Source organism: Symphalangus syndactylus, chromosome 19, assembly GCF_028878055.3.
Source record: "Symphalangus syndactylus isolate Jambi chromosome 19, NHGRI_mSymSyn1-v2.1_pri, whole genome shotgun sequence".
Classification (NCBI taxonomy): Eukaryota; Metazoa; Chordata; class Mammalia; order Primates; family Hylobatidae; genus Symphalangus; species Symphalangus syndactylus.
This window is the reverse complement of record NC_072434.2, coordinates 17,454,898-17,478,558: the sequence shown is the minus strand read 5'-3', so window position 1 is coordinate 17,478,558 and position 23,661 is coordinate 17,454,898. Positions and strand designations below refer to the sequence as shown.

Here is a 23,661-nt window from a genome sequence, read left to right as displayed (position 1 = left end):
TCTCTCTCTTTTTTTTTTTTTTTTTGGCAAAGCCTCACTCTGTTGCCTAGGTTGAAGTGCAGTAGTGCAATCCCAGCTCACTGCAGCCTTGCATCCCGGATGCAGCCAAGCCATCCTCCCACCCCAGCCTCCTGAGTAGTTACAACTACAGGTGTGCTCCAGCATGCCTGGCTAATTATTTTATTAATTGTAGAGACGGGATCTCGATGTATTGCTCAGGCTACTCTCTAACTCCTGGGCTCAAGGAATCCTCCTGCCTCGGCCTCCCACAGTGCTGGGATTACAGGTGTGAGCCACTGCACATGGCCTGCTCTTCTCTTCCATTTCCTTTAGGTTCAGCGAGGCATGGTGGCTCATGCCTATAATCCCAGCACTTTAGGAGGCCAAGGTGGGTGGATCACTTGAGGTCAGTTCAAGGCCAGCCTGGCCAACATGGCGAAACCCCATCTCTACTAAAAATACAAAAATTAGCCGAGCGTGGTGGTGCACGTTTGTAATCCCAGATACTCGGGAGGCTGAGGCATGGGAATCGCTTGAACCCAGGAGGTGGAGGTTGCAGTGAGCCAAGATCATGCCACTGCACTTCAGCCTGGGTGACAGAGCAAGATTCCATCTCAAAAAAAAAAAAAAAAAAAAACCAGCCAGGCACGGTAACTCACGCCTGTAATCCCAGCGCTTTGGGAAGCCAAGGAAGGCAGATCACCTGAGGTCAGAAGTTCAAGACCATCCTGGCCAATATGGTGAAACCCCGTCTCTATAAAAATACAAAAATTAGCTGGGCGTGGTGGCGCATGCCTGTAATCCCAACTACTCGGGAGGCTGCGGCAGGAGAATCCCTTGAAACAGGGAGTCAGAAGTTGCAGTGAGCCGATATGGCGCCACTGCACTGTCGCCTGGCGACAGAGCGAGACTCTGTCTCAAAAAACAAACAAACAAACAAAAAAACACAATATTTCCTTTAGATTCAATTTCCATGTGGACTGGGGGGCAGGGCTTGGGTAAGAGATGGGTGCAGGCAGTCTGTGAATTATGGGATCTTTGCACGCTGAGAAACTGGGAAGGAATGGGATTCTCTGCCAGCTATGCTCTTCTCCATGAATCTGCTAAAAGGCAAGGAACCATCTCAAATCCTCTGAGAGGAAAGGAGATAGATTGGGGTTGGGCCCTGCTTCAGTCACTCCCCTGCTCCTGTCTCCTCCCCTCCTGCCCAATTTTCTTCTGGATGGGTGCAGGCAAGAAGACTTGGAAGGTTCCCAGGAGGGAGTGGAAGTGTCAGGACAAATGTGTTACTTGGGCTCCCAGCCCCAGTTTCTCCAAGATTACTGACGGGATGTGAGAAAAAGCCCTCCTCTTGCCCCTCTCTTGAGGCCAACCAGCCGTCCCGAGAGCCCCTTCTCCTCCAGCTAGACCTCTGGGGGTTGGTCGGTACCCATCCTTGGTTTGGAAGATGCAGCTCTGTCTGAAGGATGCTGCTAAGTCGAGGGCCCCTCAGTGGGGAACGGAACAAGCACTGCAGCACGTCTGGCAGAACACCCCGGAAACAGTGATGCACAGAAAGGAGACACCACCGTGAAGAGAGGACTGTGGCCAACTCGGACTCTCGTAACCCAGCCGTCTCACAGAAGGAGGAAGCAACAAGGGCTTGTGGTCATTCAGTTTGCATTTGCTAGCACTCGGCCTGCCTCCTGAGTCAAGGCGGGGGCCATCCCGGGCGGCAAAGGGACAAGAAGACAAGGTCCACACCCACCAGGAATCCAGGCCAGTGGGAAACAGTTGGCTACATGGGCACAAAGGAAGGAGCCGCTGATTCTATCTGGAAGGGGGTGACACACGAGCTGCACAGTGGAGGCTGGGTCGCATTTCTGCAAGACAGGGGAGAACAACTAAGGGCCCATGTTCAGAAACCACCGATCTTGCTGTGCTGGGGAAGGTTGGGAAATGGTAGGGGAGGAGGATGGAAATGCATTGAAGACACTGAGCTTGGTCCTGTGCACCATATGGGGGAGGGCAGCATCCATTATTTTTTTGCTGATTATTAGAATTGATATGCTTATCATAAAAAAATTGAGGGAGAAACAGAACTAGGATAAAGATTAAAATCACTCATATGCCAACTACCTATAAATAACCACTGCTACTTAATATTTTAATGCTTTTGTAAACCAAGAATTTTCTGAGGCAGGTGTCAATTAATTTAGAGGTTTATTTTTCCAAGGTTAAGGATGCACGTCCAGAAGACAGGTCTGTGCCTGTCTCCAAGGATGATTCTGAGGGCTTCAATATTTAAAGAAGAAAGGGTGGATATTGGTGAAAGAGGAAGAAATTTTTAAAAGGCATGGGTAGATAAGAGGCAAATGGTTGCATTCTTTTGAGTCTTTGATCAGCCCTTCACATGTGAGAGGTGGGTAGAGGACTAGCACCTACGCATTCATCTAGCTCAGTGAATCTGCATTTTACATAAGATAAAATAAACACAGGGGCCAGCATGGTGGCTCAAGCCTGTAATCCTAGCACTTTGGGAGGCCAAGGCAGGTGGATCACTTGAGCTCAGGAGTTTGAGACCAGCCTGGGCAACATGGCAAAACCTAATTTCTACAAAATATACAAAAATTAGCTGGGCATAATGGCACATGCCTGTGGTCCCAGCTACTTGGGAGGCTGAGGTGGGAGGATCACCTGAGCCCAGGGAGGTAGAAGCTGCAGTGAGCTGTCATCACGCCACCACGCCCTCTCTATACTCTTTTGCTTTATTTATAAACAGTGCTGCAATAAATAACTTGGTACATATGTCATGTTTTACATGTACAACTCTGTATGCAGGATAACTTCCTGGAAGTGAAATTTCAGGTGAAAGGGCAGGTGCAGTTATAATTTTGGTGGATATCGCCAAATAGCTCTCCATAGAAGTGGTGTTAATTGCTTTAAAATGTCGTTCTTTTGCTGTAAATGAGGGACATAAGAAAGTCTGAATTTAGAGCCGGTAAGGCTGGATTAGGGGAGGGTCGGCAGGGACCAGCTAGGAGGCTGCTACAATCGTACAGGAGAAACTGCCTGGAACTGAACTATGGGCCAGAACCACTGGACTGAGGCAGTAGAAGAAGCTGGAGCCCTGAATTCAAGGAACATGCCAGACTTAGAACTGACAGGACACAGACATAATTGGCATTTGGAGGTGAGGAAGCAAAGGTCTCTGACAGGGATGAGTGGGAAGCTGCATCTGAAGTCAGAAACAAAAGCAGCCCAACAAGCTGGGCGTGGTGGCTCATGCCTGTAATCCCAGCACTTTGGGTGGCTAAGGCAGGAGGATCGCTTGGGCCTAGGAGTTCAAGACCAGCCTGGGCAAAAAAGGCGATACTCCGTCTCTATAAAAAATACAAAATTTAGCCAGGTGTGATGGTGCGGTGCCTGTGGTCCCAGCCACACAGGAGACTGAGAGTGGAGGATTGCCTGAGCCAGGGAGGTCGAGGGTGTAGTAAGCAGTGGTCACACCACTGCACCCCAGGCCAGGCAACAAAGCAAAATACTATCTCAAAAAAAAAAAAAAAAAGAGCCCAACAGAGAAGGAAGGAGCCTCTCAGATATCAGGAGCCTCTGTTTCACAGAGGGAGAGATATTCATTATGATGATGAAACTCTCAATTTGTTTCATTCTCCTATGTTAGGAGAATGACTATTCTGAAAAAGATAAAACAATATTAAGAGAGAATTGAAAATTTCCATTCATGGGCCAGGCACAGTGGCTCACGCCTGCAATCCCAGCACTTTGGGAGGCCAACGCAGGTGGATCACTTGAGGTCAGGGGTTCGAGACCAGCTTGGCCAACATGGCAAAACACCGTCTCTACAAAAAAAAAATACAAAAAATTAGCCAGGTGTGGTGGTGCACGCTTGTTAATCCCAGCTACTTGAGAGGCTGAGGCAGGAGAATCGCTTGAACCCAGAAGGCAGAGGTTGCAATGAGCCAAGATCGCACCACTGCATTCCAGCCTGGGCAACAGAGTGAGACTCTCAAAAAAAAAAAAAAATAGAAAGAAAGAAATGAAATGAAATGAAATCTGCCAGCTGACCAGGCTGGCTCACTGATGACAAAGATCATCAGACATTTGAAAAGTGACCTTAGCATAAAAAGAGACAAGGATAAATGGTGGTGGTCAGGGCAGTGCTCCATAAGAAAGAGAAGTAATTTAGGAAACAGAAGACAAAAGAACATTTTAAATATTTTAGGCATTCTCAGATAGATTGGAGGGGTGTTACATTCTAAACAAGGACAGGATGCTATGAAAAGGAGTAATCAGAGAATAAGTGTGAACCACTGGAAATTAAAGATAGGATCACAGAAATAAAGTCATTAGAAGGTGTTGGAAGGTAAGAGAATTAGTTTTATATCTAAATGATAGTATATCTAGATCCTAAAAATTTCCTTAGAGGTAAAAAAAGAAAGAAAGGTTACCTAAAAATTTCCTTAGAGGTAACAAAAGAAAGAAAAAAGAAAGAGTACCTCTAAAAATATAGGCATCAGAGGCTGGGTGTGGCAGCTGACACCTTTAATCCCAGCACTTTGGGAGGCCAAGGCGGGTGTGTCATCTGAGGTCAGGAGTTCGAGACCAGCCTGACCAACATGGAGAAACCCCATCTCTACTAAAAATACAGAATTATCCGAGCATGGTGGCACATGCCTATAGTCCCAGCTACTCAGGAGGCTGAGGCAGGAGAATTGCTTGAACCTGGGAGGCGGACATTGCGGTGAATTGAGATCTCACCATTGCACTCCAGCCTGGGCAACAAGAGCAAAACTCTGTCTCAAAAAAAAAAAAATATTTATATGTATATATTATATGTATATATATTTATATGTGTGTATATATATATTTGCACATATATATATATATATATATATGCGCATCAGACTGGCCTCAAAATTCTCACCAGCAAAGGCTAGAACTAGGCTTTCAATATTCAATGACCAAAGCAATTTTCAACCAAGAATTCTATATCTGTCCAAATTACCATTCAAGTGTAAGGGTGGAGCAATGATACTTTCAGACATGAGGGACTCAGAAAACCTACATACCACACACTCCTTGAGAAATTAAAGATGTGATGCAGCAAAATGAGAGCATAAACAAAGAAGAAACAAGTAGAAGAAAGGAAGAGAAGGAGGGAGGGAGAGAGGGCTGCCAGGCCCAGGGCATCAGTGAAAGGAAGAAGCCTCAGGCCAACACCTATGTGGCAGAAGGGCAGAGGGCTCTGTGTAACAGGTCCTGAGAAATAAGGCACCTCTACTCATTTGCTGGAGAGGCGGGAGCAGACTTGAGGAAATGACAAGGGCATTATTAAAGAATAAGCCTGGCATGGTGGCACATGTCTGTAATCCCAGCTACTTTGATGGCTTTAGTCCAGCCTGGGTGACACGGTGAGACCCTGTCTAAGAAAGAGAGAGACAGAGAGAGAGAAAAAAGAGAAGGGAAACGAGAAGAAAGAAGAAAGACAACTCGAAACTCTTATGAAAAACTAGAAGAAATAAAAGAAAGAAAATTCATCATAGGACATTGTGTCGCTCTGTAATAAACAATATTTACATTGTCACAAAATGTAAACACTATTTATTGGACTTAAACATTTAGAAACCTATAAGCAAAGCACAGAAGATTAGAACATAATCTAATGAGAAAATTAGAACATAAATGTTGTCAACATTGAACATTTAAAGTAAATGTGCCAGGTGCGGTGGCTCATTCCTGTAATCCCAGCACTTTGGGAGGCCTAGATGGGTGGATCGCTTGAGGTTAGGAGTTCGAGACCAGCCTGGCCAACATGGCCAAACCCTATCTCTACTAAAAATACAAAAATTACCTGGGCATGATCGTGCACGCTTGTAATCCCAGCTTGCTGGGAGGCTAAGGCAGAAGGATCACTTGAACCCAGGAGGCGGAGGTTGCAGTGAGCCAAGACCATGCCACAGCACTCCAGCCTGGGTGATAGAGCAAGACTCTGTTTCAAGAAAAAAAAAAAAAAAAGTAAATGTTCAGAAGACAGAAGTTGGGAAGGGCAGTCTAAAGGGAAAGGTAGGAGTGATGATATCTTTATCCTATAAACAGTGAGTCAAAACTACTATCAACAGCTAGTGGGATGAAAAATAAAGATGTAGTCACTTAAAGCAACAGAGGTAATTGACAGATTTATTTTCATTTTATTTAGAGGAATTAAATAAGAACAGTTATATAACTATACTGACAGTTGGGGGGAGAGGGTTGTTTGGATTAGATATGTGAACTAAATCCTCATTTTTGATAAATTATTATTATTATTATTATCATTGTTTTGTGTGTGTGAACAGGGTCTGGCTTTGTCACCCAGGCTGCAATCTCCACCTCCCGGGTCCAAGCGATTCTCCTGTCTCAGCCTCCCAAGTAGCTGGGATTACAGGCACGTGCCATCACACCCAGCTAATTTTTTGTATTTTTAGTAGAGACAGGGTTTCACCATGTTGCTCTGGCTGGTCTCAAACTCCTGAGCTCAAGCAATCTGCCTGCCTCACCCTCCCAAAGTGCTAGGATTACAGGCATGAGCCACCGTGCCCCGCCTCATTTTTGATAGTTATAAATTAATAGATGATGTTTAAACTTGAAAAACCAAGGAACAGTGGCATTAGCATATTATTTAGAGATATGGAAGTTACTCCCAGAATAAAGAGCTAAAAGAGTTAGAAGCAGTTGCCTCTGGGGAGCAAGACTAGAGGTGGGAGGGATGAGGTAGGGGACTGTAAGCTCTTCTGTTCTAGTTTATTTTTAACCATGTACATGAATTACTTTGATACAAAACATTTTAAGTGTGTCACAAGACAGATGAGAAGGTGGAGGGCAGAGCTTTTGTGGCTGTAGATGAGTTCTGGGGGCCCGATTCAGGTGAAACACCAGAGTCATGAAATCCCTTGCAGGTAGGACTGAAAAACAACCTAGATACTTGAGGACACTGGAGATGGGAAAATGTTCTGATTTTTACAAGGAGACAGAAGGTATTTCTGGAAACTATAGACCAAACGGCTCAATATAGAATCCTGGCAACATTCTAGCACAGATTATTAAACAGATGGCTTGGGAGTGCTTTGTGACTTTTTATTTATTTATTTATATGCCACCTCATTCCAAAAAGAGGAATCTGTAGTGACTTACAGAGATACATACTATACTGTAAGATAAAAACATTTCTTTAAATGAGGAAAGGGTCTCAAAAAGTTAAACACAGAGTTACTATCTGACACAGCAAACCACCCCTCTAGTATGTACCCAAGAGAACTAAAGCATATTCACATAAAAACTTGTGCATGAATATTCTCAGCAGCATAATTCATAATAGCCAAAAAGTAGAAACCCAAATGTCCAACAGCTGATGAATGTATAAACAAAATGTGGTATGTCCATACAATAGAATACTATTCAGCCATAAAAAAGGAATAAAGTACCGATACCATGGATGAACCTTGAAAACATTATGCTAAGCACAGGAAACCAGACACAGAAAGCCACATATTGTATGATTCCATTTATATGAACTATCTGGATATGAAATATCTAGAACAGGCAAATCCACAAAAACAGAAAGTAAGTCGAGGGGAAGAGAGAATGAGAATTGACTGCTAATGGGTATGGAGTTTCTTTTTGGGGTGATGGAAATGGTCTAGAATTAGTAGTGATGGTCACACAATCTTGTAAATACACTAAAAACCACTGGATTATACACTTTAAAAGGGTGAATATTATGATATGTGAATTATCTCAATTAAAAAGCTTTATTATAGAAAAAGTTAAGGAAAGAAGGGTGTATTTGTACATTCTCACACTGATATAAGGACATACCTGAGACTGGGTAATTTATAAAGAAAAGAGGTTTAATTGACCCACAGTTCTGTGGGCTATACAGGCTTCTGCTTCTGGGGAGGCCTCAGAAAACTTACAATCATGGTGGAAGGCGAAGGGGAAGCAGGCACATCTTTGTATGGCCAGTAGGAAAAACAGAGCAAAGGAGGAGGTGCTACACACTTTCAAACAACCAGATCTCATAAAAACTCATTATTGAGAGAACAGCAAGGGGGATGTCTGCCCCCATGATCCAATCACCTCCCACCAGGCGCCTCCTCCAACATTGAGAATTATAATTTGACATGAGATTTGGGTAGGGACACAGACCCAAACCATATCAGAGGGTGAAGAGAAAAAGACAAAATATAAAGTGGAACCAAGTCAATATGTAACACATATACCACAAAATTCTTTACAGGTGATAAAGATGGACCATGACTTTGATCTTGAGCTTTGCAGCAGCTACTACAAACCTGGAAAACAGTGTTAATTAAATGATTCCTGGAATCCGTAAGACAAACATGAACTGGTTGCTCAGGAGGATCATGGGCTTTTTTTGGTGCTGATGCCCAATAGGCATCTCTCTGGTGTGTCTTCATAAAGAGGATCCATTGACAACAACATCTCCCCGTATCTCCGGTGACAAGAGTCACACAGTTATATCCTAGAGTCAGTCAGATTGGACACAAAGCCCAAGTATAATTCAATAAAGGCACTTTAGTGCAGGGCCTAAATGGTACAGGATATGCAGGCAGTTCTTCAGTGGTAAAATGTGGATTTTCTGGAGCAAGGGTTTCCAACCCTAGCTGCAAATTAGAAAGCCCTGGGAACTTTTCAAAATACCAACACAGGACTCCACTAACCAGAGATTCTGATTTTTTCTATGTTTCCAGGGGATTTTAATATATAGCCAAATCTGAGAACTGATGAGATCGATACATTGTACATTTTTCATGAAATCCTCTATAAATACTATTTCTTGCCTCAGAGTTTCATCAACTCAAGGTTATAATACTTAAACACATTTTTGTGTAGCTAATATTTTCTGAATGCCAGCTATGTACCAGGCAGGTGCTGTGCTCTAAGATATGAGGATAATTGTGTGACCCAATCTCTATCCTCAAGGAGCTGATCCAGTATTGATTCGGGTTACAGACACCTCAGCTGCTTGTCACAAAGGAAGGTGGTGAGGGGATGCAGAGAACACCAGGCAGGCACTCAGGGCAGCTCTGGGTGGGCAGAGCACTCCCAGCAGAGTCCCAAAGGAAAGATTAATTAGGGAAAAGTGGGGTAGGAGAGTGGTACATTGTGGTCAATATTTTTCTCAATAATTTGGATGACTATTAGTAGCCATTCTATATGAATATGAGGTGCCATGCTAACTCAAGAACAGCTGGAGGAATAGCCCCTTGCTACATGACTGAATGGGGGACCAAAGTGCACTGGTGGGCAAGAGGAACTCAAACCAAGATTAATTGACACTCTGGATCAGGGGAAGGCAACTAAGAAGCATGAGCAGTGCTGCCCTGAGTGTTCTACCAGAGGCTTCGCATGTGTTATCATGTAATCCTACATCGACATTTTACAGTTGAAGAAAATCAGCCTTATAATGTCAAGGTAGCTGCCTTGAGTTGGCACAGCCAAGTGTATAGCCAGAACTCAAGTCTAAGCCTGTCTCACTCCAAGGTCCAGGTTCTTTCTGTTATTCTCCACATGTATCAAGTCCTGTATCAATTATTTAGATGCAAAGAATCAGCTGCTCATAGACAAGATAGGAAGGCTTGATTCAATTGCATTTTCTGTGGGGGAAAATGTTAACAGCTATCAGCTTATGCACTAGTCTTAGATGTGTGTATTGGAGTTGAATGTGAGAGGCAGATATTCTCATGGGAAGGATCCAGACTTTGGAGTCAGGCAACGCAGGCTCAAAACTCAGTTTTGCTACTTATGCTGTGTGACTTTAGGCAAGTTACTCTGCCTTCCTGAGCCTCAGTTTTCTTATCCATAAAATAGGGATAATAATGCCTACCTCACAGGACCATTGTGAAGATTAAAGTTAATGTATATGCATGGAACATTTTCCAAGATAGAGCATATGTTAGGCCACAAAATAAATCCCAACAAATATTAAAAAATCAGGCTGGCTAGGTTGGGCATGGTGGTTCACACCTGTAATTCCAGCACTTTGGGAGGCCAAGGCGGGTGGATCACTTGAGGTCTGGAGTTCAGACCAGCCTGGCCAACATGGTGAAACCCCATCTGTACTAAAAATACAAAAATTAGCCGGGCGTGGTGGTGCACATATGTAATCCCAGCTACTCAGGAGGCTGAGGCAGAAGAATCGCTTGAACCTGGGAGACAGAGGTTGCAGTGAACCAAGATCGTGCCACTGCACCCTAGCCTGGGCAACAGAGAGAGACTCCATCTAAAAAAAAAAAAAAAAATTAGGCTGGCTATGGTGGCTCATGTCTGTAATCCCAACACTTCGAGGGGCAGGAGGATTGCCTAAGCCCAGGGCAACATAGAGTGAGACCCCATCTCTATGAAAAAAAAAAAAAAAAATCAAAACCATACCTAGTATTTTGTCAAACTACAATGGACTAAAACTAGAAATCAATAACAAAAGGAGCCCTGGAAACTATACAAATACATGGAAATTAAATAATACATACCTGAACAACAAGTGGGTCAATGAAGAAATTAAAAAGGAAATTAAAAAATGTCTTGAAACATGAAAATGGAAACACAACATACCAATATCCACAGGATACAGTAAAAGCAATACTAGGAGAGATGTTTATAGCAATAAATACTTATATCTAAAAAGTAGAAAGATTTCAAATAAACAACCTCATGGAACCAGAAAAGCAAAAACAAATCGAACCCAAAATTAGTAGAAGCAAAGAAATCATAAAGATCAGGGGAGAGCTAAACAAAATAGAGACTAAAAATAGTACCAAAAGATGAAAAAAGTGAAAACTTGTTTTTTCTAAAAATAAACAAAATTGACAAATCATCAGCTAGACTAAGAAAAAGAGAACACCCAAATAAATAAAATCAGAAGCTAGGCACGGTGGCACATACCTAGAGTTCCAGCAACTTTGTAGGCTGAGACAGGAAAATCGCTTGAGGCCAGGAGTTCGAGGCTACAGTGTGTGATGATCGTGCCTGTGAATAGCCACTGCACTCCAGCCTGGGCAACAAAACGAGCCTCCATCTCTTAAAAAAAAAATCAGAAATGAAAAGGGAGACATAATTAACACCACAGAAATACAAAGAATCATTAGCAACTATTATGAACATCTATATGCCAACAAATTGGAAAACCTAGAGGAAATAGATAAGTTCCCGAATATATATAACTTACCAAGATTGGGCCAAAAAGAAAACCTGAAGAGACCAATAATAGGTAACAAGATTGCACCAATCATGCCACTGCATTCAAGCCTGGGTTACAGAGCCAGACCCTGTCAAAAGAGGAGAGGAGAGGAGAGGAGAGAAGGGAAGAGGGGAGGGGAGAGGAGGGGAGGGGAGTCTAACACCAATTCTTCTCAAATTATTCCAAAATAATTAAAGGGGAAGAAATTCTTCCAAACTCATTCTACGAGGACAGCATTTGATACCTGATATCAAAAAACAGACAAGGATAAAACAGAAAAAGACAACTACAGGCCAATATTTCTGATGAACATAGATGCAAAAATCCTCAACAAAATATTAGCAAACAGAATCCAACAACACATCATAAAGGTAATAATACACCATGATCATGTGAGATTTATTCCAGGAATGCAAGAATGGTTCAACATTTGCAATTCAATAAACATGATACATCACTTCAACAGAATAAAGGACAAAAACCATATGATCATCTCAATAGGTGCAGAAACAGGATTTAATAAAACTCTACATATTTTCATGATAACTCTCAACAAATTAGGTTTAGAAGAAACATACCTCAATACAATAAAGGCCATATATGACAAACCCACAGCTCACATCATACTGAATGAAGAAAAGCTGACACCCTTTCCTCTAAGAACTAGAACAACATAAAGATGCCTACCCTCATCACTCTTATTCAACTAGTACTGGAAGTCCTAGCCAGAGCAGTTAGGCAAGAGAAAGGAACAAAGGGTATCCAAATTGAAAAACAGGAGTCAAATTGTCCCTTTGCAGACAACAGGATTTTACATATAGAAAAATCTAGAAGATTACACACACACACACACACACACACACACACACAAACCTCTTGGAACTGATAGACAAATTGAGTAAAGTTGCAGATACAAAATCGACATACAAAAATCAGTAGCATTTCTATATGCCAATAATGAACTAGCTGAAAAAGAAATCAAGAAAGCAATCTCACTTATATTAGCTACAATAAAATAAAATACCTAGAAATAAATTTAACCAAGGAGGTGAAAGATCTCTACAATGAAAACTATAAAACTGCTGAAAGAAATTAGAGATACAAAAAAAGAAGCCATCTTATGCTCATGGATTAGAAGAATTAATATTGTAAAATGAACATACTACCCAAAGCAATCTACAAACCCAATACAATCTGTGTCAAAATACCAATGACATTCTTAACTGAAATAGAAAAACAATCCTAAAATTCATATGGAACCACAAAAGACCCTGAATAGCCAAAGCAATCCTGAGCAAAAAAAAAAAAAAAAAAGAAAGCTGGAGGCATCATGCTGACTTCAAAATATACTACAGAGCTATAGTAACCAAAACAGCATGGTATTGGTATAAAAATAGACACATAGACCAATGGAACAGAATAGAAAACCCAGAAATAAATCCATGTATTTTCAGCCAACTGATTTTCAACAAAGTTGCCAAAAACATACCCTGGGAAAGGATGGTCTCTTGAATAAATGGTGCTGGGAAAATTAGATATTCATATGCAGAACAATGAAATTAGACCCTCATCTTGCACCATGTATAAATGTCAACTCAATGGATTACAGACTCAAACATAAGACCCAAAACTACTAGAAGGAAACGTAGGGGAAATGCTTCAGGACATTGGTCTAGGCAATGATTTTATCCATAAGATTTCAAAAGCACAGGGAACAAAGACAAAAATAGATAAATGGGACTACATAAAATGAAAAAGCTTCTGCACAGTGAAAGAAACAATCAACAGAGTGAAGAGACAACCTGTAAAAAGGGGGGAAACATTTGCAAAGTATTCACCAACAAGGGACTAATATCCAGAATGTATAAGAAACTCAACTCGACAGCAAAAAAAAAAAAAAATTAAAAAGTGGGCAAAGGATAAAAAAAATAGACATTTCTCAGAAGGATACATACAAATGGCCAAACAAATATCGAGAAAAATGCTCAGCATCACTAATCATCAAGGAAATGTAAATCAAAACTTCAGTAAGATATAATCTCACCCCAACTAGAATGGCTGTCATTAAAATGATAAAAAAAGCTAGTAAGGATGCAGAAAAAAGGGAACTCTTATGCACTATGGGTGAGAGTGCAAATTAGTAAAACCATTATAGAACACAGTATGAAGGTTCCTTAAAAAACTAAAAATAGATCTAGCTACCATACAATCCAGCAATCTCACTACTATTTATACAAAGAAAAGAAAATCAGTACATCAAAGAGTTATCTGAATCCTCATGTTTATTGAAGCTGTATTCACAACAGCCAAGATATGGATTCAACCTAAATGGACATCAACAGATGAATGGATAAAGAAAATGTGGTTTATATACGAAATGGAATACTATTCAGACATGAAGAATAATGAAATTCTGTCATTCACAGAAACATGATGAGCCTGGAAGGCATTCTATTAAATGAAATAAGTTCAGGCACAGAAACATAAATGTAGCATGATTACATTCATATGTGGGAGCTTAAAAAATTTGAGCTCATAGAAGTAGAGATAGGATTGTGGTTATTAGAGATTTATAAGGGTGGGGGGACAAGGAGGATAGGGTGAGGATGCTTAATAGTTACGAAGTTACAGCTCGATGGGAGGAATAGGTTCTAGTGTTCTGTAGCACTGTAGGGTGAACATGGCTTACAATAATTTGGTGTATATCTTTGAATAGTTAGAAGAGAGGATTTTGAATGTTTATAACACAAAAAAATGATAAATATTTGAGGTGATAGATATGCTAATTGCCCTGATTTGATCATTACATACATTACGTACATTATACCTGTATCACAACATCACTCCCTGTCCTCAGACTGTGCAGATAAAAAAAATTCTGTACACCATAAGTATGTACAATTATTCTGTGTCAACCAAAGATAAAAGGAAAAAATAATGTATGTGCAGACAAGGAAAAGGTATTTACAATACATGTAACTGACAAAGAATTCATATCCAGCATATATCAAGAACTCCTAAATAAATTTCAAAGAGATAGACAACCCAATTTTAAAAGTAAGCTGAAGACTCAAAGGGGTATTTCACAAAAGAGGATATGCAAATTGCCAATAAGCATATGATGAGATACTGAACCGTATTTGTCATGAGGGAAATGCAAATCAAAACCTTTAAGATACTAGTACCCCTACAGGGGAGGGGAGGGGAGGGGAGGACTGACAATGCCAAGTGTTGACAAGGATGAGGAACTAAAACTCTAGTAGGAGTGTACACTGGACCAACCACTTTGAAAAACTGTCTTGCAGCATCTGCTAAAACCAAACCTATCTGTGACATAGCAATTTCACTTCTGGACATAAACTGAATAGAATGGGAGCTTCTGTCCACCAAAAAATAAGCATACAAATGTTTAGAGTAGCTTTATTGTAGCTACAAACTGAAAACAATCTGAATGTCCATCAATAGTAGATGAGAAAAATATATTGTGGTATATCTATGTAATGGAATACTACATAGCAAGGAAAATAATGAACTGCTGCTCTCACATACATAATGGGGAGCAAGTACACTACTGTTTCTGGCATGGGTGCTGGAAATGTTCTATATCTTGATGTGGATCGTGGTCACATAGATGTGTACACATATAAAAATCATCAAGCTATTTAAGACTTGTGCACTTTAATATATGTAAGTTTAACCTCAATCAAAACAGTAAACTTAAAAATACTGTATGTTATGTGCTTGGCACGGAGTGGGCACTGAATAAATAGTTGTCAGAATTTCTAGAGAAGAGGAGGCAGCAAGCCCATTGCACTGTGCATGGCTCAGACCACCAGGAGCCCTGGGTGCAGTGCTGGGAGCCACCCTTTTTGAGAGGGTCACTGACCATGACAGCATGGCATGATGGTGCGATAAGAATAGCAAGGGAGTACTTGGTAAATGAGAGATGGCTGAAGGAAGCAGAGGCGATGATGTCAGGAATAAGATTTCGAAAGAACATAGAGTGTATTCCAATAGTGAATGGCTCTCTGTAGAATGGGAATTAGATTTCTGCTTTGTGGCTCTAAAGTAGTGATTCTCAAACTGTAGCTGCATCTCAATCCCCTGGAGGGCTTGTTAAAACACAGATCATTGCTGGGCGCGGTGGCTCACACCTGTAATCCCAGCACTTTGGGAGGCCAAGGCGGGTGGATCACTTGAAGTCAGGAGTTTGAGACCAGCCTGGCCAACATGATGAAAACCCATCTCTACTAAAAATAGAAAAGTTAGCCAGGCGTGGTGGCGCGCACCTGTAATGCCAGCTACTCAGGAGGCTGAGGAAGGAGAATCGCTTGAACCCAGGAGGCGGAGGCTGCAGTGAACCAAGATCACACCACTGCACTCCAGCCTGGGCGATAGAGCTAGACTCTGTCTCAGACAAAAACAAAAACAAAACAGGTTACTGAGCCTCACCCCTAGAGTTTCTAATTCGGTTAGTCTTGGGCAAGACCAAGAGTCTGAATTTCTAACAAGTTCCCCAGACATGCTGCTGCTGGTGGTCGAGGGACAGACACGCTTTGCCAGCCACTGTTCTAGTGCACAAAATGAGGATGGCAGTTTGTGTTGTTGTTAATAATAATAATAACCGTGAGAATTTATTGGGAACCTGGTGTACCAGCTCCTGTGTTACATACTGTCTACATTTTCTTACAGTAAGGGAGTTCTTATTCACCCCATTTAAAAAACGAGGAAACCGAGGGTCAGTTTCTCACTGATTTCACAGCCTGGGCTAGATCCTCTGATTCCTGAGCCTAGGCGTGCTCAAGCTGAGGCCAGGTGGCTACCTGCAGGGATGCTGGATGCTGTAAGTGGAATCCCTTTTCTGAGTGGGAGGTTGCACTAATTTCTTTCTTTTTTTTTGAGACAGAGTTTTACTCTTGTTGCCCAGGCTGGAGTGCAATGGCACAATCTCGGCTCACTGCAACCTCTGCCTCCCGGGTTCAAGTGATTCTCCTGCCTCAGACTCCCGAGTAGCTGGGATTACAGGAGCACGCCTACATGCCTAGCTAATTTTGTATTTTCAGTAGAGACGGGGTTTCTCCATGTTGGTCAGGCTGGTCTCAAACTCCTGACCTCAGGTGATCTGCCCTCCTCGGCCTCCCAAAGTGCTGGGATTACAGGCGTGAGCCACCATGCCCGGCTGGTTGCACTAATTTCAGAGAGTCCTTCCAACTGTCCGTTAGACTAGTTTCAACTAGCACTTTTAAGCACTAGCACCTAGTAAGCACCAACTAAATGCCAGATGCTAGGCAACACCTCTCCAGGGTGTTTATGGCAACTGGGCTAACTCTAAGGTGATTCCGGGTCATCTCACCTCGTCTCTCTCGTCCCTCTTCTTGGCACTTGTGTGACCACTCCCCTTACCCTCCAGGCAGGCTAGCACTAAGTAGCCCAACCGGATATTTGGTAAAGGAGGCTTTTTATACACACACCTGCCTCTGCTGTATTTGCATTCATGTGCCTTAGGATGGCTGGGCCATCCAGGTATAGTCCTTGGCACCAAACTCTCTGCCATCCGCCCCATGCCAACCTCAGACAGAGCCTTCCAATCCACCCCCACACTCTGGCCAGCAGAACAACCATATAGGGAGTGACAAGAAAAAATCCGGAGATGGGGGAGGGGTGGCTTCATGACCCAGAATGGCCAGAGGAACTGCAGGATGTGCTTAATGACCTTGAGCTGGAGACTTCACTCTACTGCTCCTGCCTGGCCTCTGCAGAATCTGCGAAGCAGAGACCAGAAGGCCCTGGGGACAGAGGGCAGCCCCAGGTCACTAAGAGGATCCTGCTAAGCATGAAATCAAGCCCAAGTCCCAGTGACTCCCCACTAGGCTGGTGAGAATCAGGCCTCTTCTCTTTATATCAAGTTTAAATATTTAAGGTTTTCAATTCTAACAGAAACAGTAACAAAAACAAAATACACAACATGGGTTTATACACTAAGGAATTTCTGCAGCTGTAATGCATGTAAAAGGATAGTGGTAAGGGTATCTAACTCTTATTTCATTGTTTGTTTACTTTCTTCTGTGTGTTTCCATGACATAGATTACCTATACATGGTCCAAGATCTGCAGGTGATTTATTGCTTCTCAACTTCCAAGTATAAAGCATAGGAGTTCAGCTGAGTGCAGTGGCTCACGCCTGTAATCCCAGCACTTTAGGAGGCTGAGATGGGCAGATCACCACGGGCCAGCATGGTGAAACCCTGTCTGTACTAAAAATACAAAAATTAGCCAGGTGTGGTGGCGTGCACCTGTAATCCCAGCTACTTGGAAGGCTGAGGCAAGAGAATCACTTTAAACTGGGAGGCAGAGGTTGCAGTGAGCTGAGATTGCACCATTGCACTCCAGCCTGGGTGACAGAACTACATTCCATTTAAAATAATAATAATAATAATAATAATAATAATAATAATAGTAAAATAAAAATAAATGAATAAATAAAAGGCCGGGCGCGGTGGCTCACACCTGTAATCCCAGCACTTTGGGAGGTCGAGGCAGGTGGATCATGAGGTCAGGAGATCGAGACCATCCTAGCTAACATAGTGAAACCCTGTCTCTACTAAAAATACACAAAAATTAGCCGAGCGTGGTGGTGGGTGCCTGTAGTCCTAGCTACTCGGGAAGCTGAGGCAAGAGAATGGCGTGAACCCGGGAGGCGGAGCCTGTAGTGAGCCAAGATCATGCCACTGCACTCCAGCCTGGGCAAGAGAGCAAGACTCCATCTCAAAAAAAAAAAAAAAAAAAAAATGCACAAGAGTTCAGTGTAGTATAAACACCTCTCACCAAGGAGTCAGAAATCCAGGCACCCAGTGATGAACCAATCCTGTGGTCCTTGCCTTGGAAGGGCAGCACTAAACACAGAATCAGCACTAGGATAGTTTGGGAGCCCCAAGGAGAGAGCCTAGGAAGGTCAGTAAAAGGCTTCTGGAGAGCCAACCCTTGAGGCAATTAATAGATTTCAGGCTCCAAGAGCTTGAGAACCCTTTACTCCCACAGATCCTTTATTCCAATTAATGCAACCTTTCCGTATTGGGGAGTCTCAGATCACTTTCCATGGCTTGTGAGGGTGGGGGATAATTCCCTTCTAATTTATAAGGGGGGAAATCAGAGAGTAGTTAAAGAAGGATCCAAGGTTTTGCCCTTCAAATTTAAGAATAACCACAAGGTGCCCAACTAAGAATGGACATGTGAATACACAGCACAAAGGAAAGACTGGATAGCCTCTGCCCTTGGGGAACTTGTAAGTGGGAGATAAGACATGTAAATGTAAAGCCAAAAGTAATTGTATAATTTTTGTGCAAACAATTCACCTCACCAGCTATTTATCCAGGACTTGCTATCTGCAAGGCATTCTTTTATGTGAGGCACATGAGAAGGGGTGGAGTTAGAACACAGGTTAATATACTCCCAGCCCTTAGGAACTCATGATTTAACTGGCTCCTGTAAGGGGCTGGAGGAACAGTCCGTGGAATGTAACACCTGGCCTTGTGAAGATGGGGTAGCAGTACAGGAGTGGATAAGAGTCTTGCTGGAAATTAGAATTTAATAGAATTAATTCATCTGGGAAAGATGCCTAGAGGAGGTGGACAGTGTGTGATGCTGGAAAATAGAAGAGACAGAGAAAGGGATGAAGAAAGCAAAAATAAGCAAAACCTTTTCACATATAGACTTGTCTTTCAGACCCCACTCAAAAGTCACCTCTTCAACGAAGCCTTCCCAGGCAGAATTAGACACTTAGCTCTCCAGGCCCTCAAACCACCCCATTACAGAACATACCTCGCTGCTGCACAGTTGGCCCCCTGTCTCTGTTGGTTCTGCATCCGTAAATTCAACCAACTGCAAATCAAAAATATTTGGGAAAAAAATTCATCTGTACTGAACATGTACAGACTTTTTTCTTGTCATTATTCCCTAAACAATACAGTATAACAACGATTTACATAGCATTTACAGTGTATTAGGTATTATAAGTAATCCAGAGATGATTTAAAGTATACAGGCCTATGGATGTAGGTTATATGCAAATACTATGCCATTTTATATCAGGGACTTGAGCATCTTCAGATATTGGTATCTATCACTTCTCAGCCTTTTGGCTAAGACCAAGTGTAGTATCTGTTCTTATCAGATATTGGTATCTGCAGGCACTCCTGGAACCAATCCCCCCACGGGATATGGGATATGGAGAGACAACTGTACTTGTTTCCATATCTGCTTATCTCAACCAGAAGAGCTTGTACAGTACCAGAACCCAATAGGTCTGTGACTATAAAGGGGCCGAGTACTGTATTCACGGTGGAATGCCTCCCTTTATTTTTACTTATTTAATTTTTACTTTTTACTATTTTAATGAAGTATAACTTACACACAAAAAATGCACAAATCTTAAATCTACAGACCAATAAATTTTTACATATATTTACACCTGTGTAACTACCACCTAGATCAAGCTTCAGAATGCTTCCAGCATCCCAGGCACTGGGGGCTATGTCATTGTTACTGTGGCTAGAGGAGCTGAGCCAGCAAGATTCTGTAGTTGGGGAACACCATTTAGGGAAATTATGGAAGGATTTCAGGTGTTTGGGCTACAGAAGCAAAATCACTAGGGCAAGGTCATTTTGGGTGTGAAGGACTTACATGACAGAGCAATTAGATTTGTTCTGTGTGGGGCCATGGGGAGCAGTTACAGGGCAAAGCATTTCAATTTTGCTTAAGACACTTTCTACAATCAGAGCTCATCCACACTGCAAGCAGAGCCCCTGGGATTATGCAAGGTCCCCAGCACTAGAGGTGTCAGTCAAGAACAGGACTGGCAAGCGTTCAAAGGCAGTTATGGGGAGGGGATAGGGGACTCAATTGGAGGCTATTCCTTCCAACTCTGAGCTTCTGTGGTTCCTGGAGTTCTGTGATAGTGGCAGAGAAGACTCAGTCAAAAAGTTGTGGTTATGATTTGTTTGGTGTTTTGTTTTTTGTTTCCCCAGAGGGTAGCTTTTTAGTTTATTACAATTACTGTGCAGGCCCCCCATCATCACTATCGAATAAGTACTTGTCATTACCCACAGAGTGATGAGCCAGAGGGACCCTGGGACTCCCCCTTCTCTGGGGCTCACTGTCCAAGAAGGGATAGGGCAGATGCAGGGGTGCCGCTATGAGATGGGACCAGCACCTGCAAGAGAAATCGGTTGCCTCACCTCATGCCAAGTTGTCTTGGGGACACCTGCCCACATACCTCCTCAGTCTTTTCAGCCTGGTCCCCCTGGTGGGCCAGTGGACATGATGTCATGGCTCCTGTCATTACTAGAACACCTGGGCAGAGGGGACACCTCAGGGCCTTACTGTTCTGCCTCCAGGGGCCAGATCCTGGCTCCCTTAGGAGCGGGAACACACAGAACCCACCAGCCAGCCCGAGGCCACCTGATGAAGGGACAGCCTAGGTCAGCTGCAGGCTCCTCGAAGGACACCCAGTCTAGAGAATAATCAACTCCTACCCACTGCCAGGGCTTTATCCATCGAAGAAAGAATTTTCCCCAGAACTCTTTTTAATTTTTTTTTTCTAGGAGATTATTTCAGAATTCCTCCCGGGGTTCCTCCAGGAGGCGGCCCTTCCCTCTCTGCCCTCCTCCAACTAGTTAGAAGGAGAGAGAGAGAGTCAGCATAGACCAGCGTCATCCTCCTCCTTCCTGCACCTGACCAGGTGGGGAGGAGGGCCCCAACTCAGGCCCTTTCAGGGAGCTTAGTGTGAGGAAGATGTTGAGTTTCTAGGGTTCTCCTTCTAAAGGGCAATGTGATTAACCTCTTAGGGTTCTAATGAAAGCCATGCACGAATACTCTCCCAAGAAGAAACATATGTACAACAAGATTTTGCCTTCTGTTCTGGGGGAAAGGAGGGTGCCGTTAGACCCTCGAAGTCCATCTGTGAAGCGCCTAGGTTTAAAGGGGTCCGGGTTTCCTCCACTGCCACAGCCCGGGTGCGGGGAGAGGGCCCGTAGCCTTATCCGGAGATACAGGATGTCTCGGGCTCTCCATCTGCCGGGCTCTAAAATGGGCGCTCGGGCCCCTCGATCCCTGGGGGCTGCATCCGGAGGCTGGTGGGACTGGTCGAGGGAGAGCGGGCGGGGGGCAGCGCGGCTCCTGGTTGGTCTCCGCAGCCGGAGGAGGGCGAGCATGTGCGCTCGGGTAGGAGGGGGAGGCCGGCGCCTGGCACCGCACGGGGAAGGCGCGGGAGCGGACGCACTGCCCACCCGCCGCAGAGGCGCCCCCGCCGCCGCCCGGGCCCGAGGGCGGGGCCCCTCGCTGGGGCGGCCCCTCCCCGCCCCTCCCTCCCCGCCGCGGGCCTCCCCAGCCCGGCCGGCCCTCCCGCGGGCGGCACTCGGGCACCGGGCTCGCCAGGACCAGATCCGCGAGCCCGCCAGCCTGCGCCATGGGCTGCGACGGCCGCGTGTCGGGGCTGCTCCGCCGCAACCTGCAGCCCACGCTCACCTACTGGAGCGTCTTCTTCAGCTTCGGCCTGTGCATCGCCTTCCTGGGGCCCACGCTGCTGGACCTGCGCTGCCAGACGCACAGCTCGCTGCCCCAGATCTCCTGGGTCTTCTTCTCGCAGCAGCTCTGCCTCCTGCTGGGCAGCGCCCTCGGGGGCGTCTTCAAGAGGACGTGAGTGCCGCGCCCGTGCGCCCCCGCCCCGCGGCCCCCGGCACCCACCCTCGCCGGGCCGACCCTTCCCTCCCGCCCCGCGACCCGGCCTCTGCCCCAGCCCCGTGGGGCTGCCCGTCGCCCCCGCCTCCCGGCCGCGACCACCCCTCCCAGCTCCGCCTTGGCCAAAGAGCTGCCTCCCTCCCTCCCTCCCCCGCAGCTCTCCCTGGAAAACTCTCTCCAGAGACCGAAGGTGACTTCTGGCTTATTTGTCATCACTCATCCTTGTGAGAGGATAAAACCAGTTCCCACCTGCTTCCCCCACCCACCGCCCCGTGGGGAGAGGAGTGATAGAGTTTGCAGAGCTGGGGAGGGTGCCCCTCTTACACAGCTCCTCTGGGGTTTGTCAGTAGCCCTGGCTGCTGGCTTCCGGGGGCAGGATTGGCAGTGAGGTGGAAGGACCGTGAGAGGGCCAGCTCTGTGGCGGTGCAGGGTGCTGGAGGTGGCCTGCGACTTGACTGATTCCCAGGGCCAGGCTCCACTGTAGGCAGCTCCACATCAGCTAACACAGGCTGTCCCTTCCCCCGGGTAGCCACGGGGTTTAGTGGGTCCTGTGTAGCCCTCCTTCTGAGGCAGCCAGAACATGGTTCCTGCATTGGCCCCCGAGACACACAGGACCTCACCGTTAAGGCCAGGTTGGGAGGGGCAGGGCACTTTACCCATAGCTTGGTAAGGTGACTCTCCAGCCCTGGTACCAAGGTTCCCCTCCACTCCCCACCCACCTCATCCTACTCCTGCTTGGCCTCTGCCCCACGACAGGGCTCTGGACTCTCCCTGGCACCACCCCCAGAAATCCCCATTTGACACCATTGCAGAGCCTTATTCTCTCGGCTTAAATTGGACAGGGCCACCTCCGGGGGCCCTTGTGGAAAGACAGCAAGATTCACTCTCCCAGTGCAGCATGGAAAACAGAGACCCATAATAGAATAGGGAATAGATGACTTGCAAGCCAGAGGCTGCTGCTTGATTTCCCCAGTCCCAGCTCCTGGCTGAGTGGTTTCCTAGATCCCATGGACTCAGTCGAGCAAGCAGCCGGCCTGGAGACAAAACCGCAGTTGGGCTACCCCAGAGAAACCTCTGGAGGGACCGTTCTGGGCTGTGGTCATGCCCTTTGGCTCACGCCTAGAGGTGTTTGTGAGGGCAGGTGTTTCCACCTTGCTTCCAGAGCTGGTGGAGGGAGCACAGGTGTCAGTACAGATGGACCCCACTTTAAGCCTTAAAAACATGACCAATTTTGGAAGTGATTATCCCCATTTTCCCCAAATCCTCTTGTAAACCAAATTATTCTTCTCTTAAAAACCAAGTCTCGTTGTGTACACCAGTGTTTTGTGGGTGTGGTACAGGATTGGAATATACAGGAGATTCAGAAAATCTTAAGAACAAGCTCAAGATTCATTCTGCCTAGAGGTTTAATTAGAAACTAAGATAAAGTATCTGTGGCTAGCAGAGGTTTTTTTGGTTTTAAGTACTTTGACTTACAAAAGCTCCTTTACCTGGAACTTTTAAAGAACATACGTAGTGCAAAGAACACGGAGGGGAAGGAGGATAATTTGAAATGACAGGTTGGCAGGGCAGGGTTTGTGAAGCCAGCAGAGATGCACACCCACCCAGCTGGGCCATCTCTTCCTGGGTAGTTTTGTGTCTCCCTCAGCACTGCTTACCCAACAGGGGGCTCTGAACAGGCAGCAGAGAGAA

The 23,661-nt window shown here is 44.7% G+C and overlaps 1 protein-coding gene, 1 long non-coding RNA gene and 1 pseudogene across 4 annotated transcripts in view; 2 read left to right on the top strand and 1 right to left on the bottom strand.

Annotated features, from left to right (window-relative positions):
- Positions 1–4,736: 4,736 nt before the first annotated feature.
- LOC134731960 (uncharacterized) lies at positions 4,737–21,852 on the bottom strand. Of its 3 annotated transcripts, XR_010114713.1 has the most exons (6): positions 21,757–21,852; positions 20,334–20,443; positions 19,054–19,113; positions 11,225–11,324; positions 10,942–11,076; positions 4,737–5,989 (listed from the first exon to the last, which is right to left on the bottom strand). It is a non-coding gene; the product is annotated as an uncharacterized lncRNA (long non-coding RNA). The 3 variants fall into 3 exon arrangements; XR_010114712.1 differs by lacking the exon at positions 20,334–20,443 and having other exon boundaries at positions 21,757–21,827; XR_010114711.1 differs by lacking the exons at positions 4,737–5,989; positions 20,334–20,443 and adding an exon at positions 7,100–10,282 and having other exon boundaries at positions 21,757–21,827.
- LOC129459001 (uncharacterized) lies at positions 19,354–19,443 on the top strand (annotated as a pseudogene).
- Positions 21,467–23,661, top strand: part of MFSD4A (major facilitator superfamily domain containing 4A) — a 34,455-nt gene continuing 32,260 nt past the window's right edge. The window contains exon 1 of the mRNA XM_055234768.2: positions 21,467–21,927. Coding sequence (XP_055090743.1) covers positions 21,698–21,927 — 230 coding nt within the window. The 5' untranslated portion in view covers positions 21,467–21,697. The remainder of the gene's footprint in view (positions 21,928–23,661) is intronic.